The sequence below is a fragment of the Ischnura elegans genome (assembly GCF_921293095.1).
Source record: "Ischnura elegans chromosome 13 unlocalized genomic scaffold, ioIscEleg1.1 SUPER_13_unloc_1, whole genome shotgun sequence".
In the NCBI taxonomy this organism is placed as follows: Eukaryota; Metazoa; Arthropoda; class Insecta; order Odonata; family Coenagrionidae; genus Ischnura; species Ischnura elegans.
This window is the reverse complement of record NW_025791657.1, coordinates 10,114,599-10,139,138: the sequence shown is the minus strand read 5'-3', so window position 1 is coordinate 10,139,138 and position 24,540 is coordinate 10,114,599. Positions and strand designations below refer to the sequence as shown.

The 24,540-nt window shown below is 36.8% G+C and overlaps 1 protein-coding gene across 1 annotated transcript; it reads right to left on the bottom strand.

Moving 5' to 3' along the window:
- Positions 1-485: 485 nt before the first annotated feature.
- LOC124172048 lies at positions 486-23,721 on the bottom strand. The gene is made up of 6 exons (XM_046551455.1): positions 23,676-23,721; positions 20,588-21,349; positions 19,510-19,677; positions 17,902-18,021; positions 10,613-10,810; positions 486-551 (listed from the first exon to the last, which is right to left on the bottom strand). The coding sequence occupies exons 2-6, from the start codon at positions 21,125-21,127 to the stop codon at positions 486-488; spliced, it is 1,092 nt and encodes a 363-aa protein (XP_046407411.1). The 5' UTR covers positions 21,128-21,349; positions 23,676-23,721.
- Between the last annotated feature and the right edge of the window lie 819 nt (positions 23,722-24,540).

The window sequence follows — 24,540 nt, the reverse complement described above, 5'->3', positions numbered from 1 at the left end:
AGGTATTGCTATAATTGTAAATGATATTGGAATATAACATGAAGGACTGAATTCGTGAAGTAGAAAACTGTGCTTAGCAAAGCAAACGTGAGCTTACCAAGTCATCAGTTGCCAATGGGTCTAAAGCATTACTTGAAATTCCATCTGGATCCGGTGGGTACATCACAGGATAATTACCTTCACTGAGAGGGTCTTTGTTCTCCCCTTTCACAGTTACCTAAAAGATAATGCTGGGTGCCAATCAATGGGGCAAAATAAAAATGTAAATAATTATAAATAATAACAATAAAACTTTCTCTTTCACCTGACACCACTCAAGCTGGCTGAAATGATTTTTGCACAAGATTTCAAATGGCTGACATGACCAGTTTACCCTGCACAACTTGGTGTGGAATGCTTCTCAACGTGCTAGCCATAGTAGAAGTGGGTGAATTCTTCACCTTTCTACTCAGAGGTTACGGGTTCGAATCCTAAATGGGTGGCCTTCAAGCATCCAGGCCTTGGAATATTTGCGTGTCCTCAACTCGATTGTAGGAGAGGACTTCCAAGTCCTGAATTCATTCAATCAATAAAGATGAAGCTATTCTCATTATTTGTTCATATTTATTTAGAAAAAGGGCCATTTGTTTCATCGACATTGCAGGGCCACCTCACCCTTGGAACATCATCAGCCCCAGCATAAACTGATATTGCCCTACATTTGCATAATCAAGCATACGTACGGCTTTTTTTCCAACTGGACAGCTCCTAAAGCTTGCATGCCATACACCTTGAAGAACACTGCTGCGAATTGTCTACTACTTATCATTTCAATTAAAGAATCTACGTTATACTGCATATAAAGGGAGAAAAGCTCAGATAAATAATTTAAAGGTGTACAGCAGCACAGCAAAATCTTCTTCTTCTTCTTATGTATATAACCGCATGTGTAACCACTCACTCACTCATGTATACTAATTCCCGACCACTTTCAGAAGAGCTGGGGAGCTGAAATTTGATACACAGGTGGGGAACCGCAAATGATCCAGAGAAAAATTCCAAAACCTCGGAAAAGTCGATTAGTTTTCGAGATATATCAACTTTAATCAACATGGGAGCCTTATGGGACTAAGACTTTTTTTCCTTTTAATGCGTATTTACGAATGTCTGAGGAAAATGAAATTTCTCTGACGAAAACTAGATTTTTTTGCTGATTTTTTGATGTGGCTGTCATTGCGATATTTTAATAAAAAGTATTTTTTATGATTTTTTTTTAAATTTCCTATGCTTTTCTTTCGGGCCTATCTTTGGATTTTTTTACCAAATTGCAATAATAGTAGGCCAAATTCCTTGAATCGCAAGATACTAGATTTTTTGCTTGATTTTTTTGGCTATCTTGGAATATTCATAAGTCGAAAGAATTCCGAGGAATAAACGATTTCGATTATCCATTGTTGAGATGACGAATTTTCAAACTTGGATTTCGGATTTGAGACATGTGCCATATGAAAATTTGGAATCTTCTGAAAAAACCGTTGAGGGAACTTTCTCTCGATTATTCTTATTCTCACGATTTACCCTGATTTTCCCGTAAACCTCTTGGTACCCATACAAAAAAATCTGTGTTGTGGCTGTACTAAAGCTGCACTGTGACTGTGCTAAAAGGGCTGTGACTCTACTAGGACTGCACATGAATTGAAACATCACAGTACAGTTATAGCACGGTCTGAGTGGAGTTGCCATAGCACAGTCACAGTGGAGTTGTCATAGCACAGTCGAGTTGTCATAGCACAGTCACACTGGAGTTGTCATAGCACAGTCACAGTACAATTGCATTAGCACAATCATAGTGCAGTTGCCATAGCACAGCCACAGTGCAGCTGCCGTAGCACAGTTTTTACTGTAATACTCTTTCCATGAATCAATAATTGACAGTCTTGATGTGGCTATTGCATTCCCTGTATATCTTATTGAAAACAAGAAGCAGAATTAAATCAAGATAGGCCAATTAGCAGAGACATATAGTTCCCTTTTTAGGTGTTTGAAGATTGGTTTCCTGATCCAATCAGAAAACCGCAAAGAGATAACAGTGGCCAAAACGACTACACTCATTCGAATGTTGACTAGTCTAAGGAAAGACAAACCATATTCCTAACAGACACTCATTGAATTTGTTACGTTCCATTTCCTTAATATGAACAAAGTTTATGGTACTAAAAATATTGCTATCGAAGCACTTAGGTTCTATGAGAAAAATTGACAAATCCTATTCTACACATGAACGGGCACTCAACATAAAAACCACCCAAATTTACTTCAGTGCTATTTGTCTAGTTGCCACGATTATGCCCACCTCGATAGTTTTTGTTGATGAAGTTTCAGTACTAACGCCGTGGAGCACAATAAATGACAATAAGATATGAAAATAAAAGACATTTATTAAATACAAATATACTCATGATTATAAACATAAAAATGAAAGTCTTGTTAAGGCATGGCCGCTCAATTCATTTGCCTCTTTGGCTTCCTTCCTGAAATTAATAGGAAAACACATTACATACTGATATCTAATAAAAATGTACGCCAAAATTTGACTGTTTAAGTTTGTCTGAATTTAATTTAAGAGAAGTTGAGTACTTACCCTCAGCAGCAGAGTATAAATAAAGATATGTCTTTTTTCAACTCTCTCGTGCATCGCAAGGAGTAGATTGCGATTCGTCGGAATAAATCGTGGAAAGTTGATTCATCGCGAACCACACGGCTTTCAGCAAAATCGACGATATCACTTCACCCGCAAGAAAAATTCCCGGATAGGTAGCTAATTTTGATGTAATTGAAGTAACGTTCACTTCTTCACGTTCTTAGCGTCGATCTTACATCGACGCATCCATCGTACCGCGTAGAATTCAGAGGATGAGAGCACGTACACAAGTAATGTTACAACCGGTTTCAACACCAATGCTGCCTAACAAAGATGGCTGAGTATCGGCGGAAGTTGTTCGTTTGACCATACTTTACCAAAATAATAAGCAAGCTGGAGCTATGCATTGCCGCGGTAATGTCAAAATAATTTTTTTAATATAATTTACGCATTCATTATCTCATGGAAATGATAGTTGATCGTAATATGAAATAATATAGGAAATACTTTCTCCCGTCAATGACTAGTTTAAGTCCAGCCCTGTCAGAGTGCAGTTTGAGCCATAGTACACTTCCAGTAATGTTTTCTAGCCCTGTCACAGTCCAGTTTGAGCTATAGTACAGTTCCAGTCCAGCTACCCAGCCCAGTCACAGTCCAGTTTGAGCCATAGTACAGCTCCAGTCATGTTACCCAGCCCAGTCACAGTGCAGTCTGAGCTCTAGCACAGTCCAAGCACAGTGATCCAGCACTGTTACAGTACAGTTCTTCTCAAATTCTAGCTGCCATAGTACAGTCTATTACAGAAAAGTGTACTGTGACTGAGCTAAACACAGAGTTTAGTCCAGTTACAGTGCAGATTTAGTGCAGTCACAGCACAGATTTTTTGTATTGGTAAATTTATGATAAAATTCCGAAAAATATCCTGCACATGAAAAATCATTGTCGCCATTATTTTGTGAAGCACACGATCTTGAATAACTTGGCAACCGTTCAAGCTAGACGAATGAAATTTTCAGGGTGAAACTGTTATGAAAAAAATCAACTTTTCCAATGCTGGCCATTCCATCTGATCGATTCATGTGAGAGTTATATCGATACAAATCTCGTTGGATACGCTTTATTCGTTAATAACTTTATCGATATTCAAATTAAGAATACGAAATTCAAATATAGTATTACTGCTAACGTGTTTAATCATACAAAAGTAAAATCCAGCGGATCGAATGATTAGAGTGGAAGGTATTATCGATCCAAGTGTGCATTCGACAGATGCCTTTTTCAGACTTATTCCCATAGTTACGGAGATAAAAGTTGTGACATATTAATAAAAATATAAAGACAAAATCTTTGCCATATAGGTCACATTTAGCAATGATGCACATTCTGCTTGACACATTTTCCTGAAAAAAATTGAATCGAAAATGCTGGAATTCCATTTTTCCCTTATATTTTTTTTATTTAATTAGGTGAGGGACTGAAACTCTTACTCCAAGATAAAAATAAGTTACAAAACAAAATATAAGTTAAAGAAAACTAATGCAGTTGTTACAGTTGAAATTATGATCCATAAAATTGTGCATTTTATAGATATCTTTTGCAGACCTGTTACTGTAGTTGCTGGGATAGGTCTTTTAACAGTAAGCTAGAAGGCAGCGTACTATTCATACATATAAAGTATTTTGCAAAACTGCATCCCCCTATCAAGATAATTCGATATGAACTTAAATCTTTATGTGCCATTTTCTCCTCCAATATTATGGCTGACATGACAAGTTTGTTCTGCATACATTGGTGTTGACTGCTTCTCCATTTACCTGTCACAAAATAAGCGGGTTAAGTCTTCACGTTCCAACCCAGAGGTTGCAGGTTTGCATCCCAACTGGGTGGCTTTCCCCATCCAGGTCTTTAATAAGGCATCAGATATATGCCACTCCTTCAACTTGATCGTAGGAGAGGACTTAAATGTGCTGAATTTTATCAATCAATAAAGATGAAACTATTATCACCATTTGTTTAAGTTTATCTTAGAATAAGGGCCATATGCTCAGTCAACACTATAGGACTAACCGAGCCTTGATACGCCATCAGCCTCAACATAAATCGATCTCGCCCAAAATGTGCCATAACAAGCCCTAAATATGGTCAAATTTTAACTAAATGGTTACAACATGATCTAGGGCACCTAAACAAGCCCTACATCCTATGAAACATGGCAGGCAAATTTTGTCTGCAGATCAATAACGATAAATCAAGATTATAATGCATATTTAGGGAGACAAGCTCACATGAACCATTTTAAAATGTATTGAGACACAGAAGAAAGGTAATAGGTATTACTACGACATCATACCATCAAATGGAAAAAATGATAAAATTTCTGAGGTACAATAAGTACAATGGCAGAAAGTATTAAGACGCAGCTCATTGGTGTCTGAAAGCGGTAAATTCAGCAACTACATGTCTTCCTAAATTTTGCCCAAATAATACTCTCAAGCAACTGGAAATTTTAAAAGCTATATGCCCCTTAAACCTGGGAAATAATCACATTAATAGCATTACGAGGATGTGCAGAAGATTCAGCTATGCATTCTCAGAAGTGTGCTTCTTCCACGACTCATCTTGGATGGAGTTCACTCTAGTCAGGAAATCTGCAAGCACAGCCAACATAATGGGCATTCAGACCGCCTTAACATACGATCACCTCAGTGGCATAGTGGGTAAAGTATCAAGCAACGAATCAGAGGTTCCACGGATCAAGGTTCACACGAATATTCCCTTAAAATGAGGGAGGAAGAGTACCCTGTAACATATTGCACCTGCAGATAATGTTAGGAGCCTTGAAACGAGGGTATATAAACTAAAGCACTTTATCATCCGAAAATATTCTCACAGTATGCTTGTGTAATTCTAACTTCTTCAGGAATCTGCCACCAATATTTCTTACACATATTCCACACGATAGGTTTGAGGTTATCATAAGGCCAGATACTTCCCTTTATCTGCCACTTTTATATTGAAACTATCCACTGCCCATGCATGAGGAAGTGAACAACCTCAGCATGCAATGTTGTGCCACAGGTCAATTATCTATATAATGAACAAATTTTGTCTAGTTATTCCATAAAAAATAAAAAGGGCCTTTTAGGTAGGTAGCACAATTGCCCATGTTTCTCCTCCTAACAGTTGTTCTACCAGTGAATTTTTTTAGAATGAAATTTCAGTTTTTACAGAATATAGTAGTTAATTAGTTGGTGAGGAATTTCTTAGAGTATCTCCATGGAACGTCAATGTTTATATTTCCAGCTTTAGCTACAAATTCCGTGTACAATTAATTAAGCACCTTGACAAGTTAAATGCAGTGGCATTCATCAAATAAATTAATGTTCCTTTTTGGTTTTACAAATGGTTCTACTCCAATTTTTAAGGTTTCAAAAATTACTGTCATCACTTAAACCATCAATGTAATTATTTGTTTTATCAACCTATGATGGCCTACTGCTTAAAGGTATAATGTTGTACTTCCTCTCATAGACATGTCAATGACTTGTGTAAGTGAATGAATTTCTTGCTTGTTAAGTAGAATTGCACTAATTTCCCTTTTCTATTAATTCCAATTGCAGTGCATGAATCCCAATTTAGAGTTGGGAGATTACAATTTTCCTTAATCATTAATACATCTTTGTTGTCTCTTAAAGTCAAGGCAGATATTATATTTTATTATTGATAAATAATCAACTACGGAGTTTGGAGGTCTATAAAAAGAGCAAACAGGTTGCAAAAATTTTTCCGTGATCACTTAAACCTTCAATAATATTGATTTGCTTCACCTATTTAAGATGGCTTACTGCTAAAAGGCCTAATGTTTTATTTCCTTTCTTAGAACTGTCAACTACTTAATTATCAAAACATTATTTGAGAACTGATTCGGTATTGGAATAGACTGTTTCCCTTCTGTTTTGTTGTTTGATTGTACATCACACTCTCTCTAATTATTTAATTGCTGGTTATTTCATGGGTGGCATTGAGAAAAAGTGATTACACTGTTATAATAACTCTGCCACCAGTCCTATTGCATCCTAAAGTTTTATGTCCAGGAGAAAAAGCTTAATTGTTGCTCATATATCCTCTATTACCCAACTCCCTGTTCCTATTACCACGTCTGGATCCTGAAATTCATGCTCAATTTTTGCGCTCTTGTTTTTAATGCTACGGCAATTAGCTACGGCAAAGTTGATGTCATATTTTGTAGACTGACTTTCGGATAAGTCTTTTCTATGCTTGTGCACTAGGTGTACGAATTACACTGGAACTGCTCACATCATTGATTTAATTGCTTTCCCTAGAGAACAGGTTTTGGATTTTTTATTTATTTTCTGCATTACACTCCTAAGCTAGTAGATCTTTAAACTTTCATAATGCAGATTACCTCAGAGGCTACTTTTAGTTAACCCTTCAGCTGCGGGTTCTTGAATTTCGCTACCAGCCTGAGCAAGAGGGAACCAAGAGATATTCATCCCTCTAGCATGACCCAGCATCTAGCAAGGAGTGAACCCTTAAAATCTGAGGCAGCACTTCTTTCTTTCTTACCAAAGGATGGGCCAACATTTGGCCACTTGTGTGGGGCATATTAACAGGGTAGAGTGGGAAGGAAACAATATGATGTGGACAGTAGGATAGCGAATTCTGGGAGGCACACCCTGCGGTGAAGGATGGTTTCGGAAAGTTGAGCCCCCTTAGATTATGTTGATGCTCAGTTTGCCTCTTTAAAAAATAAAAGAAGTTCAATAGTTTTCAATTCCAAACCCCATAGAACTCTATTGCAACTACCGCGCACAATATAGACCAACTTGGCCATGGGACCACTAACGGTAGGTGTAAAATAGCCAGTCCAAATATGAATCTAAAAATGGGAAAACCAACACCACAGAGCTGGAAAGAACACACCTTGAGTGTGGCATGATGTGATATCACGTCATGGTGCTCTATCCCCTGGTGCTGATTAGGTGATACCATATCATGTGTACCCTGAGGGTTCCGGCTCTCTATAATAGCTCGGTTTAGTTCTACTATGACCTTTTACACCCTTAAGTTGTTCAGCAGGGATCTAGCAGTCCAATTGTGAAAACTGTTTCAAGCAACTTCTCCTTTGAGGATCGGGAGAATTTTTTTTGTATCTTAAGACAAGCAAATTTCCATTCATTTTCCCCTATATTGTATGCTATTATTTTTATCTCTTTGAATTAATTCTTGAGTACGACTATTTTTATTTGAGTCCTATTTTACGAATCATAAGTATTTGCTATGTATAAATTACTTAAGTTTTGTTTATTAATTTTACATTCCGTTTTTATAATGTTTAGCGAGTATATAAATATTTTTTCAATCCTACCTTATTTTTCTTAAATGCAAGGCTGGTATTTTTCAAACCTTTATTGTCTGATGCTTATTAGTTTTATTCAATTAATACATAAAGTGCTGTGATTACTTAAAATTTAATGTAAATTTCAAACTGCCATTACATTTACTTATGCAACGTAACATATCTCTAACTTTCGCACCCTTCCTTTGTTTGTCAGTGCAACTCCTAAGCAGTGAGGGGATCTACAAGAGGCAATATTACGAGATTAAAGAAAGTTATTTACGGAAAAAGTGTAAGTTATTTATAAGAGTTATTGCTGATTTATGCATGTTATGCACCCATAAACATTCTAAATATAATTGCAAATAACAGTTTGCAAATTATCCCACGGCTTGGCGAAGAAGTGATTTAAGGAGTTGCTTTAAAAAACTGCTTTCATGCTCTCGATAGCTGCGAAATCAATGGTTTATGGGTGCTATCAATTCTTAGCCTCTCCATTGTATATATTTAGGTCCTATAAATAGGTTTACGTCAGTAAAGCTGCCTTTAAATTTTAGCTTTGGACTATTTCACAGTGTTTATTTTGATCCTGCTATTTATCGGAATTTTTACAAAAATATAAAATATATTTATTGCAGATGGTACGGCAGCGAGGAGTAAAACGGAAAATTTTGCATGCTGGCTGGGAGTCGACGCCACCAGAAAGAGGTGAAATTCCCTATTCATCAGCCTCTGCCAATGATCAGCAGTCTTCCACCTCACTTCAGGACCTGCAGCCATCGACATCAAGGGAGGAAACTTCCGCAAGGACACAAACATTTCCTTCCGAGCTCTCTGCCTTCTCTATGTGAATGTACATGGAGGCGGAAATGCGGGAGCTCCTGGATGAGAGTGGGAATCCGGCATTCTCTGCTCCCAGTTAGTAATGAGCGAAGAGGAGGATGAACCACAGTCAGGTACTCCTTTACCTTCTTCTATGCCCGATTCTTTTATGTCAATCCCTTGCCCATTCTCTTTGTTCTATTCCTTCCCTGAACCCTCCGACTATACCGCCAGTCCTCCTCCATCCGAACGTCTTTCGTGGTGGACGCAAAGTTCAGTGACCCCTCAAAATCTTACTTTCATAGAAAACCCAGCTCTCACTGCTACACCCCCTTCCAACGACAAACTTTATTATTATCTTCGAAAGGAAAGGTTAGGAATTGAAAACAATTGATGTATGAAGAGTTTTTTTACCTTAAAAAGCATTTTATTTCACAAGGGAAGTATTCCTTTAAACAATATGTCCGACTAATGGAGCATTGATATCTTGTTTGACCTGCCTTTCTTTCAGAAGTACATAATGCGTGATTGATTCTGTAGCATTCTTCAAGCCCTCATTTTTCACCGAGTACTTCCTCGAAAAAATCCATCCCTTTTAGGTTCATTTTACTTCCCCATTTATTCCTAGTAATTCCTTCCCGAAAGCTATGCACGCTTTTTCATTTATCGTGAACCCAGTGAAAAGATTTCCCTTCATAAATTCCGTCTTCCTGTTATTAGATCCTTTACCCTTGCATCCTACATTCGTTATTCCAAACCGCTTTTACTATCAATATCTCAATCTCACTTCCCTGAACTCATCCAAGAGGAAGGTGGCAGAAAGAAGTATCGACGGTGCAAGTATTGCACTATTGCGGTGCAAGCACTCTTGGACGTAGGAAAAAGACAGCAGACATCTACACTGGCTGTTAGGATTCTCCTCCACTCTGTCCCAAGTGCTTTTCTCCCTTTCATAATAAGGCATAAATGGTATCGTATATTTTAGTATCGTGTGTTGTAAATAGTATTAGAATTTAAATATGTTGTAATAAAATTTTTGAGTGAGGTACTTCCTGAATTGGTAAAACATACATGACTGTATGTAATGGTATATAATATATATGTAACTTGAAAATAGGATCTGTGTCACAGAGTCAGACACAGTCATCCTATCGATTGTACTGAATTTTTTGGGTAAATATTATACTTTTTCATGATATATGATTCCTTTTTTCAATAGACTAGAGCTTGTAACGTTATGTTTAATTTCTTTTGTCTAACTTAACAAATAATTTAATTACACTTTATATACAACTTTTATAATTTAAAACTCGGGAGCAAAAAATACACATCCACCTGCCATGACTATTATAATCCCTTTTGTACTATCACTCTCTGAGCCACTGCCATGAACTGCACCAGTGGGGATCTTGAGTTCTGCCGTATCTCTTCCTCCAGTCTCTCAATTCAACATTATGCTTGCTTTTCTCCCAATCCTTTTATAACACGTCTATCTCTTCCTCCTCTCCATACACGATTCCCTTATTTTTCTTTCTGTGTCCCTCACTACCATTGTTAATTTTAATTTATTCATTTAAACAACAACACGGCCGATTGTTTACCGGGTAAACATTTTTACGGTAATTAATGTGCAATGCGGAAATGCTAAATGAGGATAATTTGTACATTGTTCTCTAATGGAATGAACAAAGACCACAGAAAATAAGTATTAAATGAAGAAAAACATTAAATGCGAAGATGTTAAATCAAAATCCGACTCAGTAGTATTAATTTTATAACTGATATCTTCACACTTTATGTCTGGAACTCACCAAAGCAACAGCAACCGCACTGCCATCTGCAGGAGCTGCTCTCACATCCATTACTTCCTCTAGTTGCCCCTCCTCAGCAGAGTCCTCTTCCATCATTTCCTCATAACCCCCTTTGCAGTGCACATCATAGGACTCTTCCTTACCCTCCGTCCCTTCAAACGGCCCCTCCTCTCCACCCAATTCCTCCGCATACTCTTCCTTCAATGGGGTATAAAGAAGTAAGCGATTATATTATGTTCCAAACATGCTAGGTAAACAATGTATAGTATTGAGTGAAAATTATCATTGAAGGCCTTGTGGAAGGGAATAATGGCATATGTGGGCCTCATATGAGATACATACAAGGACTGTCCAGATAGTAATAGAAGTTTTGAAATCAAAAATAACATAAAAAATAGGAATTTTTATAAAATATGAGGGATATCCTGTACATAAATTGTTTTGGTGCGCAGATCGCTAGGGGTGCTTTTTGACAAAAGGGTGGTTTTCTATTTTTTAAATTGCCTAAATCAAAAGATTATTTACTCCTGGAGTATGTATCACACTCTTTTAGATTTTTTAATGACGATATTTAATTTTCGCGACTGCATGAAAAGTAAAAATTTTCAAGCACCCGAAATCGCGAAGGCTAAGTATGAATGCTGAGAAAAGCCTGTGCGACGTCATTCTGGTCTCAGCTGTGTGAGGCCACCTTGGTGCAAGACTATGAATACTTCTAAAATGCAGGATGCTAGCAAGTAGCAGAGTACCCTGCCTGCTGGTAGCACTTGGGTTAAATAAATTTTTATTAACCCTTTTCTTCCCAATGTTGCGTGAATGCAATGCAGACTTAGCGATTTTTTTTCTCCATATTTGTCGTTGATTAGTAGTTATCATTTTTAACATAGGTATCTTCAATGCTTCCTAAAATGTTATAAATTTTTCTACGGAAGAAAGTTTATAACTTTTGTTTTTACATTGACCTTTTCATTTATATGTAAGTCATTATTTTACAATATCTTCTAAGTTAACATATTATGTAAATTCTGATGCTCTTGATGATTTTATCTTTCTGCAAATATAATGATGAATTTGTACTCAAGGCCATTACAACAAATTGGGTGAATTTGACTAACAAGGAGACTTTGCCTAACTGGTGTCAAGAAATAAGATGAAACCTTTTTTATTGGAAAGTAGACACTCAGATAGGAATACTGTTGAAGGGTTTTGTCCAAATACGCCCTGGTTTGAGAGAAAAAAGCATTTAAAAATATGGTTACCTAGAATATAATATTAAATTTTTCGCCACTTGCTCAAGGTCTATTTGGCCGAGTGGTAGAGAGTCGAGTTTCTGTTATGAAAAGCCAGGGTTCGAGACTCAGAGCGAGTGAACTTTTTCCACACTGCCACCTCCTACATTTTTTGTGATCTATTCCATCATCTTCAGATATGTTCATTTCAAAAGTTTTACATTTTTTTACTTCACTTATTTTTGAGAATACGCCCAAAACTGACATTTATGTCGCAAGCTAATCCTTGCTTCAAATTATTCTTTCCGTTGCCAAAGTTCATCCAAGCAGGAATCATAAAGCTGGTGCTGGCACCGAAGTGCAGGGAACTCATTTCCAAAGCAAAATATTTTAAACATACTGTCTTCGGAGAGTTTCCCAGGCTCCATACGGGAGAAAAATAAAAATCAGGGGGAACAAAACTCGACAAACTTGAAATGATCAACAGATGGGTATATGATCACTTTGTGGAAGACAGGAACAGGAATGAGCCGGTGATGACCCGGACGTTTCAAGAATATGCTATTTCAGCGTGATTACCGCATATATATCCAGGATTTGAATTTTCTACCAGTACTTCATGGGTTGCATCTTTCAAGAAGAGACACCTAAGAAGATCGCGGGATCTAAAGTAACAAAATATATGTCAACGAGCGAGCTGGCGTGTGCTGAAGTATTGCAATCAGCAATGACGTATCAGAAGCAAACATAAGGCTCAATCTCCAAATATAATAGATATTGTTATTAATACAGATCATACCGGGTGTCCGTAGAGGTGGATATAAAGAGAACGCTCCCCAAGAAAGAAGAGAATATTGTTCAGGTGGCTCTTGGGAATGTGGTCGAAGTATCACACTCATATACAGCGCAGTATGATACTACCGCCTTAGGAGAGCTGCTTCCTAAAGTTTTTATTGTGCATGTCAAAACCTGGAGGTGATTTTGCTCCGCGAGTGTTAGAAGAAACAGGAGAGTGAATTTTTAAATGTTTCTGTTGTGTATTCTAAATCTGGAAAACTTACGATTGGGTTGTATTTCAAGTTCAAAAAATGTTCTGAAGACTTGAAGAAACGCAAGTGCGAATGCTCAGGTAACAGTTTTATAGAATGAGCATGGTGATTCTCAATTGTGAGATTTACTTGTTTTTATGACAATTACCATGCAAATTCCTTTAAATTGGCGAAATAATAATTAATAAATAATGGAAAATTGGAGAAGGCAGTGCCAATTTCAGTATCATTCAACTCTATATTTTTGTGCCTTAAATAATGGACGTATTTCCTCCAATTCATGGTTCTTCATGCGACAGCAATTTCTCGCGGGCATAAGGTCTAATGAAAGCAAAAGAAAACTGAACATAATCGTGCCGCGGGAAAAAGCAAAAGAAGCCAATTTTGAGTAGGCCGAGTAGTATATTCCAGGTAATTAAAAATTCACATGTATCGACAATTTTACAAGCACCACAGTTTTATGATTCCTGCTTGGATGAACCTTGGCAACGGAAAGACTAATTTGAGGCAAGGATTAGCTTGCGACATAAATGTCAGTTTAGGGTGTATTCTTAAAAAGAAGTGAAGTAAAAAAATGTAAAACGTTTGAAATGAACAAATCTGAAGATGATGGAACAGATTACAAAAAATGTAGGAGGTGACGGTGTGGAAAAAATTCTCTCACTCCGAGTCTCGAACCCTGGCATTTTATAACAGAAACTCGACTCTCTACCACTCAGCCAAATAGACCTTGAACAATTGGCGAAAAATTTAATATTAAATTCTAGGTAACCATATTTTTTAATGCTTTTTACTCTCAAACCCGGGCGTATTTGGACAAAACCCTTCAACAGTACTCCTATCTAAGTGTCTACTTTCAAATAAAAAAGGTTTCATCTTCTTCCTTGACATCAGTTAGGCAAAGTCTCCTTGTAAGTGGTTTTCAAATTATTAAAGAATAAAGGAAGTTTTGCCTTCACGCAACATTGGGAGGACCTCAGTAATCCAGGGAAATGGTGTGCCATGGCAGGTGTATTTTAGAGTTTTGCTTTTTGGACTGAAAAAATGAAAAAGTTATCAAGAAAATGTTACATTTTTATGGTGACACTTTAGTTTCAGGCAATTGTACAGTATTTTAGTCCTAAATATACATCTACATAAGTGTTGAAGGGTATTTAATAGGATGTTTGGCAGGTGGTGGGTTTACACAAATTTGTGACTGTTTGATATTTTTAACTTCAAGTATCGAGCAAGATTAAATCAGCGTTTACTTATGCTATAGTGGGATTTTACTGTGACCTTAACATAAAAGAAGCATAAAAACGTTGCTATAGAGTTACCCAGAAAATATAATGATTTCTGTAAGTGTCTGCAATTCCAAGATATGCTGGCATCCTAAGGTAAGAACGATCTTTTTATCACAGTTGACAGGTATGCTAAGAGCAAGTGAGTATGTGAGGGTTAGTAAATAGATTCTAAAGTCGTATATTACGTGGTGTTGTTGATAAGGATATAAAAAGAAGGCAGTGGGAGGGAAAAAAAGCATAGCTAGGCTGGGCGGAGATATCCCGGCACCAGTGAGTCTCCGTGCACAGCAGGGGTTGGCGAGTGAGCAAAGAGAACGCAGAGTCAGGAGGGATCACATCATCGCAGTATTTTCTGAGAAATTCATGCCCACTGGCCACTGACAATAATGAGCTGGTAAGGCTCCAAATGGCAGTCTTTTGTGTCTCAAATGGGATTTTTCACAATTATGACTTGTAATGCGAGGGAAAACAGTCATAAGGTGCCCTCTCCGCACTCAAAAGGAACTGTCCAAGTGAAAGTAAGGATCTTTTGATTATATGATCGGTAAACGAATGCATTATTCTTTGAGTTGGCATGATATGTTACCTAATGTATTACCACATTTTCGTACATAAGATACATTTGTAAATTTGAAGTTGTGATTGGATTAACCATCAGTTACACATATTTTTGTTAAGAAATAGTGTTATGTTACCCCAAGAAAAAAGAAAATGAGCAATTACACTTTATCAATAGCAGACACTTAGTTACTTCCGCGAAGTAAAAATTTATATTAAATCATCGGTTGCTTTATATTTTCTGTACTTTATAATGGCGTAATAGCCGAAACTGGTCAAATAGTTTAACTTTTACAAATACTTAGTGGAAGCCACAAAGAGTCTCTAACTGATAACATGGAGACTTCCACCACCTACAAGCTTCAAGTTTCGATTTGTACAACTACCCTCATAGTCACTAAAATTGCCATAATATAGGACATAATAGGTTAAATAATTTGCGAAATGCAGTAAGGAAAGACTTATTGATCGCGACGAAAAAATTAACGACGAAGATGCCGAGTTCCTAGCAGCCAGAAGATAAGGGCCCCCGTGCACTGGCAACTTTTACAAAGCAACTATTTAGTTGCTTTGACGAAGTCCGTATTGAACACACGGCAGTTGCGGCAACTAAAAAGTTGCCCGTGCGCAAGGCCACAGTCAATTTTGTGAGTGTTATTAGAAAATCCACAGAGCAACTAAATAGTTGCTTTGTAAAAGTTGCCAGTGCGCGGGGGCCCTAAGTGATTACCAAAAGTGCAATGTTCATCAACATACTGATTGCTCTTCTTAATTTCAAGAACAATACAAAATTTAAGAAATATATTAGATTAATTATATATTTTGGTTATAATAAAAAAGAATTATTTGCAAAAATAACAGAGTTCTGAAAAAAGTGTAACACATATCATTTGACACGGGAAATCCCAATGTTGCATATGCGCAACATTTCACTAATGGCAAACTAAAAACAATAAAAATATATTAATGGATAATTTGCCTTATTTGAGTCTGTTTTATTGCTTATTCATCAAAATATTTGGAATTTTTAAGTTGTTAACATGCTTGGGATTTAATGAGTTAATACCCTATCAAAGGAGGATACTTTCTGACGATAGGCAATTTTATTAGGTGATTATTAAGAGATGTTTCCCTGAGCTCTGTGCCTCATGCATGCATTGCTAATCTCAGACGATGTAAAACTTCTGACACTCGCATAGCATCTAGGTCCCTGTGACGTTACGTGGAGTGGCATTGCATGGGTGCCAATCTGGCCTTTTTCATATGAGGTTAAAATTGATCATTAACATTGATCTAAGCTGGGATTTCTAAAATCAAACAATTTGTACACTATGAATGCACTAACGGTGGGTAAAAAATCGCAACCAATGCCTGCTGCTTTCTTTGATAAAGGAATTCACCGTTTTGGTTAGTGATTTTTGCTGACAAAAACCTTTTCACAACTCTCAATTCACAACTGACTGGATACCACGGCTGGTCGCATATGGAGTGTAGGAGCACTTGTATGCAAAGAAAGTGGCACTAGGCCCACCAACTGATGTGCTATGTCTAAACATGTTATTTTCTGGAAAGCCATAGTACAGAAAGGTGTGGAAGGACGTAAAGTAGAAGAATTATGTTAGTGTTTAAAGGCTTGGTGATACAAGAACAACTAATAGCAGAGCTTCGTCAAACCAATCTTAGAATTATGTGGCACTATGTGGTGGAATAAGATTTGCATCAGGCATGTTTTAAGAGGGATGGGGATTTTAAATACAGCAGTTAGGTAAGAGTGATGGGGGAAAAGAGAAGAGGAAGAATGGGACCGAAGATGATGGACAAGGTGAGATTAGGATGAAGCGAAAGGGGAACCAAAACGGATGGAATGAGGAGGAGACCTCTTTGGTGTTTGGGATACCTGCCAATGAAAGACAGAAAACCAGCTGATGATGATGTGGTGGAAGTTATTAATTAGAGATAGGTCAGTTCTGGTACCTGGTTCTCGCCCTGTGGAACTGATATCGAGAACCAATCACACAGTGTCGGTACTTTGGAATCAGCTCAGAACGGTCACGAGTATTTGAATTTGGTGCTTAGAGTGGAAAAAAATTTAGATGCATGTATTACTTTTTGACTGCATGGAGATCATATTCTTTTCTTTTGAGAGCTGCTCGAGGGAGTATCTGGCATATGATTTCAGTACCCATGCATTAAAACATATTTACAGAAAACAAATATATTCAATATCAGAGAATTTAGTTAGACTTTTAGTGCATTTTGGCTTATACTTCATTTTATTGCCATCAACTTTGGCAAATAAAAATAATACTCATTTTCATCAATCTAAGTCGTTATTTCACAATGGCCATTTAGTAAAATTATAAAAATGGCCTATTTTTTGATCCCAGGGAAAACTGTCAGTTTTCACTTGTTTATAATTTTTGCAATAGTTACACTATCATGTTGGAAGAATCTTGTAAGAGATCAATTTGTTGTTACTTTCAGGAAATATTATTAAAGAAGTTGAAACTTCAATTGGTTGGGAAATATATATGCTCCAATTGTTTGAAAACCAGAAAAATGTGCCAACTTCAACATTTTTTAAAGCAATAAAATACTTTTTACTGTTCAGGGTAATGAGTTTCATCAACATTCATGGTAGGTGGGGTAGGTGTGACAAATTCAGCCTTAACTTTATGGAACCAGAATATTGGAAAAATCTCATTTTAAAGATATTCGACCATAATCATTAATATTCAGTGATAATTATTGCCTAAATTTGCAATCAAAACCATCTCTTTATATGTTAAGCTCCCCTCATTTATCCTACATTTTGACTTTGCTCTTGACCCGTCTGAAAATAAATTCTTGCAGTGAAACTGCGTGCAAAAACTGCGTGTTGCTCCGCAGCACTTCTGTCCAAATTATCTTGGAGTGAATGTGGCATTCATTGGATCGCGCCAGCAATGAGCAAAGTTGAGTGGCAGTACACACCTATTCTTTTCATTACGATGCACAGTTTGTTTTGAAGGATGCAGTCACAAATGATACCTCTGTACTCTATGATTCAACTGTCATCAACTTAGGGAAAATGTTGTTTTCCTGCTGAGTGGCATTGGGAATATTCAACCATGGAATGAATTTATATGATAGCACAACTGCACTGAACCATGCAAGAGTTCACTCACCAATTTATCAGTTGCCAATGGATCTGTTACATCTCTTGAAATTTCCAGGGTATTTGGAGTGTACATCACAGGATAATTCCCTTCACTGAGAGGGTCCTCGTTCTCCTTTTTCACGTGAAACTAGAACAGAATGCTAGGTGTTACTAAATAAAGGCAAAATAATAGTACTAAGACCCTCTTTAACACATTCAATGTAGGCCTCCAGGGAGAGGATAGAGATGGATGGGACGGGATATGAAAACAACCGTGTCCTTAGGGCAATGAGGGCCACTACTAGCAAAACCATAATTAGCTGTTTTTACAGGAAGGAAATATTTTCCAATGAGGAAGAGAAAACCTAAAATTTTCTGTAGATAGTCAATGGGACAGCAAAAAAGAAAGGCCCCATTCCATCCTGTAAAACCTTGATTTATGTTATCATTATGGTGGCATTATAAAGGGTTTTCAACATGTGTGCAGCATGGCAATAAGTGAATAAGATCGATTCATTCTAATTATTTGCTAAGGACAGGAAACCATGAATTATCCGTGCACATTTTTGAAGCTGCTGATGGATGGAATTTCAAACAATCTACCAAGAAACTATCATCTACACTGATGGTAAATGAAAAATTTACACACATGTACTCATATGTTATTTTTTTCATTTTTGAGCAAATGAGGAGATACCCATGAAAAAAATACCTTCAAATTATATTGTGTACCAAATACAGGCACCCCACACATAAAAAAGGTCTTGTTCAAGCAGTATGATTAAAATTTTTTGTGCCATTGGCTAGCTTTTCTGGGGGCTATTTCACATCCATAGCCATCAATACAGTTGTTACAGAAAAGTTATTCAAAATCCAAGTGATCATAACATGTTTAGCACACATCACTTCATAAATATAATAAATTGAGTTCTTCTTATCTTTTTCCTGCTTTAAAAGAAGTTCCATGACAGTTTTTGCCAATAGTTGAGGAAAAGCAGGAAGATGACCAACTACAGATCAATCTTGAGAGAGTCGTGTTATTGGGAAGAATATTTATTGGCTGGAAAGTGGACTGGAGACAGTTTAAAATAGACCTTCTCCAGAGAATTCATGATATTTCAGTTTGAAGATAAGCTAAATTAAAGTCATGATCGAAATTTTCAGAAGTAATTACTTCATAGCTACAGGTATAGATAGAACTGTGTTCTACTTTGCTTTTCCAAAGCCTATACAGAGGTCACATGAGAGTTTAGGCAAGATTCTTAATCAAGGTGAAGCAGGAAGATTGAACTAACAGGGAACAGCCTTAAGACCGTTCAGTGCTATACATAAGAATATTTATTAGCTTGCAAGCAGAATTGAGCCACCTCACTTCAGGCCTACTACATGGGATAAGCAAAATCTCTGCCATTAGATTAATACTGTTCTACAACAAAAACCCTGCATGTGTAAATAGATAATCGTGATTTGGCTATTTGAGTGACATTGACGTGTTGCATCGCACAACTGAAAGTAATAGAATTGAGAGTTGTACCTATTCACGCCACGCACACCCATTTTCATACTACATATGAGAAATTTACCCAACTCAAGGCCGTCGAACTCAAGTGTTACAGTAGATGAGAATAAAACTTACCAAAGCATCTGGTCTCGTTTCTTGGCAGTCTGACACAGGAATGTATACATCAGTAGTTTGGACTGCACATGGGAGCTGTGACGTGCCTTCATTGACAAATTGCAAGCAGTTGTATCTCTCAGCAGAAGACCCTAAATTGTCGTCGGCTGCCTCTTCTTCTTTGATACCCTGCAGTGAAAGTAACAATGAGATGAACAACTCACCTCCTTCAAAGCCAACAAATTAGGGGAACACCTAGTTGTAATGAAACAGGATTATTGAAATTTTACCTCTAATACTAGAAAAGATTCAGTGAGATTGAAGGGCCAAGCATGCATTGCTTAGCCACTCCAATTGATCTAAATTTAAGAAGAAAAGACCTGGAAAACATTGTCATGAGAAAGTGGTGAGGATATTTCAGGATGACAATAGTACGCATAGAGAGGTATGGTTATTAAGGTGTATTCTTCAGCTAACATTTTATTATTTGGTTTATTTAAGAATTCTCCCCAAATAACTGCTGGAAAAGAGAGAAATGAAGCAGAGGAGAATTATTTGGGCTGAATACCTGAGCTTCTTCAATAAATTAGCAAGCAGCGAAGGAAATTTCAACATTGGGAAAAAATATTGAACATCATTTATGCGAACCAGCTCTTCCCACTGACTAGGTAACTTATTGTATATTGGAGGACAACACACTTTCCCCAAACACTTAATAGGTTAGCTAAAAAGAATCTTAATATTTCCCCAACACTATGCACTATTGACTGCCATTAAAATGATCCCTTCTCCCTCAGATGACCTCTCAGCACTAAAATGAATCAACAAAATGAGGTCTCTTAAGGTAAAATTAGAACATGTTAAAGAAGGCTTTGAAAACATGCAATCAGCATGGCTACAATGCACACACTTCCTCTTAGCTATCTATCTGCAAACCATGCATCCCAGACCACAAAAGTCTTCACCAAATTCTGCTTTCCTACTACTCATTGGACCATTACCAGAACAAAATTACGTCTCCTCACTCTTTAATAAATTGACCACATGTATTCCACTTAACTTCACTCCCACCTTTTCCCTGGTGCTCTCAACAACTTACCAGGCTGCCTCCAGAATTCGATGCTGCTAGCCACGGTGCATCCAATGGTAATGAACATTCTTTGCACTCTACATCAGAACACTGAGCTTCAGTGATAGCCATACTAAGCACAAAATCCATGTTCTCCTGTACTTTTGTAAGACACTGGAAGGCCTCATTTTTCAGTAAATAGATTGCATGATGACACAAATCGAATCCAAGGAAAGGGTTAATGCAAGCCCCTATTATTTTACAACAATAATTTATGTCATCAGGTAACTTGCCCATGAAATTCACTGTCACGTTCCCACCAGTAGAGTGAGTTAACCTCTGACCATTCACCAAATCTTGGTTTTGTGATGGCAACAAGTTTTTCCCACAAAAGCTGTTCATAATTCGATACTCCTTCCATGGTAGAGAAGATTGTAGAGAGGTAATTACATATTCCTGAGATTTTATCAACACTTTCACTGTTTTTTGTTCACTGATCCATTCAGGAAGTCTTCCCAGACGCACCACCACATTAACAGTTTTGGTGTGTAATGATGATTTATATCTCATGATATCCTAATACAATTTATAAAGTCACTACAGATGAATCCAACAGAACTCTCTGCTTTTTAGTCAACAAATAATCTGCATGAAATATGAGATGATGTTCGAGATTAATTTTCCACTATTTGCGATGTAAAATATGAACATCTACAGCTGTACATCATTTCCCAGGAAGGGTATCATTAAATGTCCATGGCTGATGTTTTAATATCAGTAGGCGAACAAACCCTGAAAAAATAAACATTATTATATATGTTAAGATCAAAGAAATTCACAACAGAAAAAAACATGGCCTCAATGTTGTAATTGAAACCCATGGAGACATTATTATCTTGTTAAGAGATATTAAAGAGATTATAAATGTTCCCCAAGTTTGAGTGCCTTTTGATCCCTTATTTTTCATTTTAATGACTCACAGTTTGGATGCAAGGAAACTAAAAGTATTCCCAACTGTTTGAGAGTGACAAATTTTAAAAACCATGAAAGTTGAAGGTGTTTAAACGATGCAAATATCTGCTAATTTTAAAACCAATGGCTCAATTGAATACCTACTGGTACTGTTATGCAATGCATAATGTCTTCAATGCAGCTGGTAAGAGTTTATAAAAGAGAGAATCAATCAACCGTAACCCTCAATTATTTTAGGTAAAAAAACTAGTGCTGTTGCTGATCACGCCATCTCCCATGGAATCTCGTTTAACATCAGTCATGCAATTACGCAATAAATTTCAAGCAATTACTACCCAAAATGTTATTAAAAAAGGTTTTAAGAAAATAGACCTAATAATAGCTTTTAGGAATTTAAATACTCTGAACAAGCATTATTACACCTAATTTGAGAAGGTAGCCCCAAAAAAATTAAGAATGCAATAACCTTGCCAGGCATGCATATAATATTAAGAATTATCACAGGTTAGCCAGGCATACATAATTGTGGAAGATCAATCAAGAATTCCACTGGGTCAGGTCCTCCAACTCCATCTCGCAATCAGCCGAAGTTTCGATGTTCAAGTTGCCCATCGTCATCAGGGCATCTGGTACATAGAAACGTCAGCCAAGATGGAGTTGAAGAATCTGACCCCGAGTAATTCTTGGGTAACCTTCAGCATAATATATCCTTAGCCAAGATTTTGAAGGATGTTATGTAGGATACGCACTCAGTACTTAAAAAATGTATTCCTCAAGAATGGTAACAATAAAGGTACAGGTAACTTATTTGTAATAAGGTCATGTTTAAACTTAAACCACAATATATTTCAATATAATTAATAATTTTAACTTGTTAATCACAATATTCATAGAAAATTGTATAATGCATTTTTTTAAACAAAAGAGTGTTTATCTATAAGATTATTTAAAGAAACAGTTTTACAAACACAAACAATTTCAAAAAAGGCACTATCAGGAATGATTTTAGCCATGTATTTTGTGATCTAACTAAGCAAAATTGATGCTAATATTAAAATTATATTTAAATATTGAAAAAAGTATATACAAATAAACTGAAAAGCTACAGAAAGGATATATCACATCCAAATTCCTAATTTTTTCTTATTTTACATTTTTCATGAAGATGTTTTCTAGGGTAATTTTTACGCACTAAAATTAATTTCTAATACATTTCCAATCTTGCCATTGTGGCACAATATCCGCCACAAAACGCAGAACAGAAAATCGGGAACGTTCCAGGAACTTCCAGCGCGGCGTTCGCCGTTACTGTATAAACAAGTGATCTCGGCCAACAATGATTCAGTCAGTTGAATCTGTACTTCGATGTAAGAACATTCACTTCATAACAGAAACGACACAAGTGTGTTATTTAGCGTACAAAGGTATTATTCAGCGTAGTAAATCGCTACACCTTCATTGTACTCACCATCTATTCATCGAAGATGCCTTGAAAATAAAAAATCAATTTCCGAAATGTCGCTTCGATGTTTTTAGTCACACATAATCTTAGCCTGATGAGGTCATAGTTAAAGCTAAAGGAGAGGTCACAGAAAAAGAATTTTTTTAAAGTTGATAAATGGTGAATTTGAATCCCATACTTTCCTGAATATCATTGACTAGTAAACACTAAGTTTTACCAGAAGACTAAATGTCTTCAGCCTTTGCCGCTGAAAAACCCACTGCAACATAGCTAGCTTCTTGCCAAGGGCTCACCGATTCGGAAAAACCGTTTATGGGATGTTGGACTTATTGCACTTTTCCGTGTACCATGGACGAGGGCCTTTCATGTACCCTTTTATTGTAGATTAACAAAATGTATGCTAAATTATCTTTTGACCGTTAATCGAAGTGCTTTTTTAGTTAATATTCGCATTAATGGCCACCGGTAGTTCTACAACATTATATTTCTCCAATTGTGTCACCAAGAGATTAATCGATTACAACAGTGTTAATCCTCACAACTTTATACCATAACTATTTCCGTCCGCAAAATTTATACTTCAGATTCCTACTATTGTCGACAAAAACCGAAGAGTGTCACCTTTAACTCGGCCATACCTATACTACGCCAGTCATCAAATAAGAAAAAAGGAAAAGTACTCACCCTGCAACAATTACTCTGCAAACTTTTTCTAAGAACTGCGTCTGATTCTTAACAAATCTTTTTGAAGACATTGAATTCCGTAAGTTTCTTCAAACACATTGGGCACATGGTAGTGGGCAGGCCATCTCCCACAGCAATCTGAGATATTAATAAACAAATTACACGTCAACAGAAGTCGTAATTATATTGGAAAAAAACAAAACGAAGTAAGCACCAATGTAAAGAAAATTGATAGCATTTAATGCGCCACTCGCATGCAAGCCGACTAAATCACGTATGGCATCCTTCACAGTTATATTGCATGCTACATTCGAAGTGAATATGTTGTATTAATAATCATAATTCTTCCTGCAAAGTCTGCAATTAATTCCTGAAGATTCCGTGAATATCTGGAATATCTAGTCGCTGGTGCGACACATGTTTTCACTTCAATATCTCATTCACTATTTAAATCAGGTCTATCGTCGAAGACATTATCTCCTCAGTGACAAAGATCACAAAATCTCACAAGGGAACTACACGCACATTAACTAAGTTGATGTTTGAAAATTAAAGTACTTAATAATACCCAACGAAAGGACCAACAACGCCAACAACAAACAGCAATCGCCTGAGAGACATATCGCGACTCAATAGCATGGACTGAGAATGTTTTCAACAATTTATAACACAATCGTAAATCCCACGAAGAAAACATGCACAATGACGACGATTGCTAATCCCAGGAACACAACACTGATCCGCCACGCTTATTTGTTGATGCAAGACCATGCAATCAAGCATCAACATAGAATCGATGATATCTAGTTGTCATTTTATCCGCAAACAGCACACCTATAGAACAGGGCAAACATCCGCGTTCGAT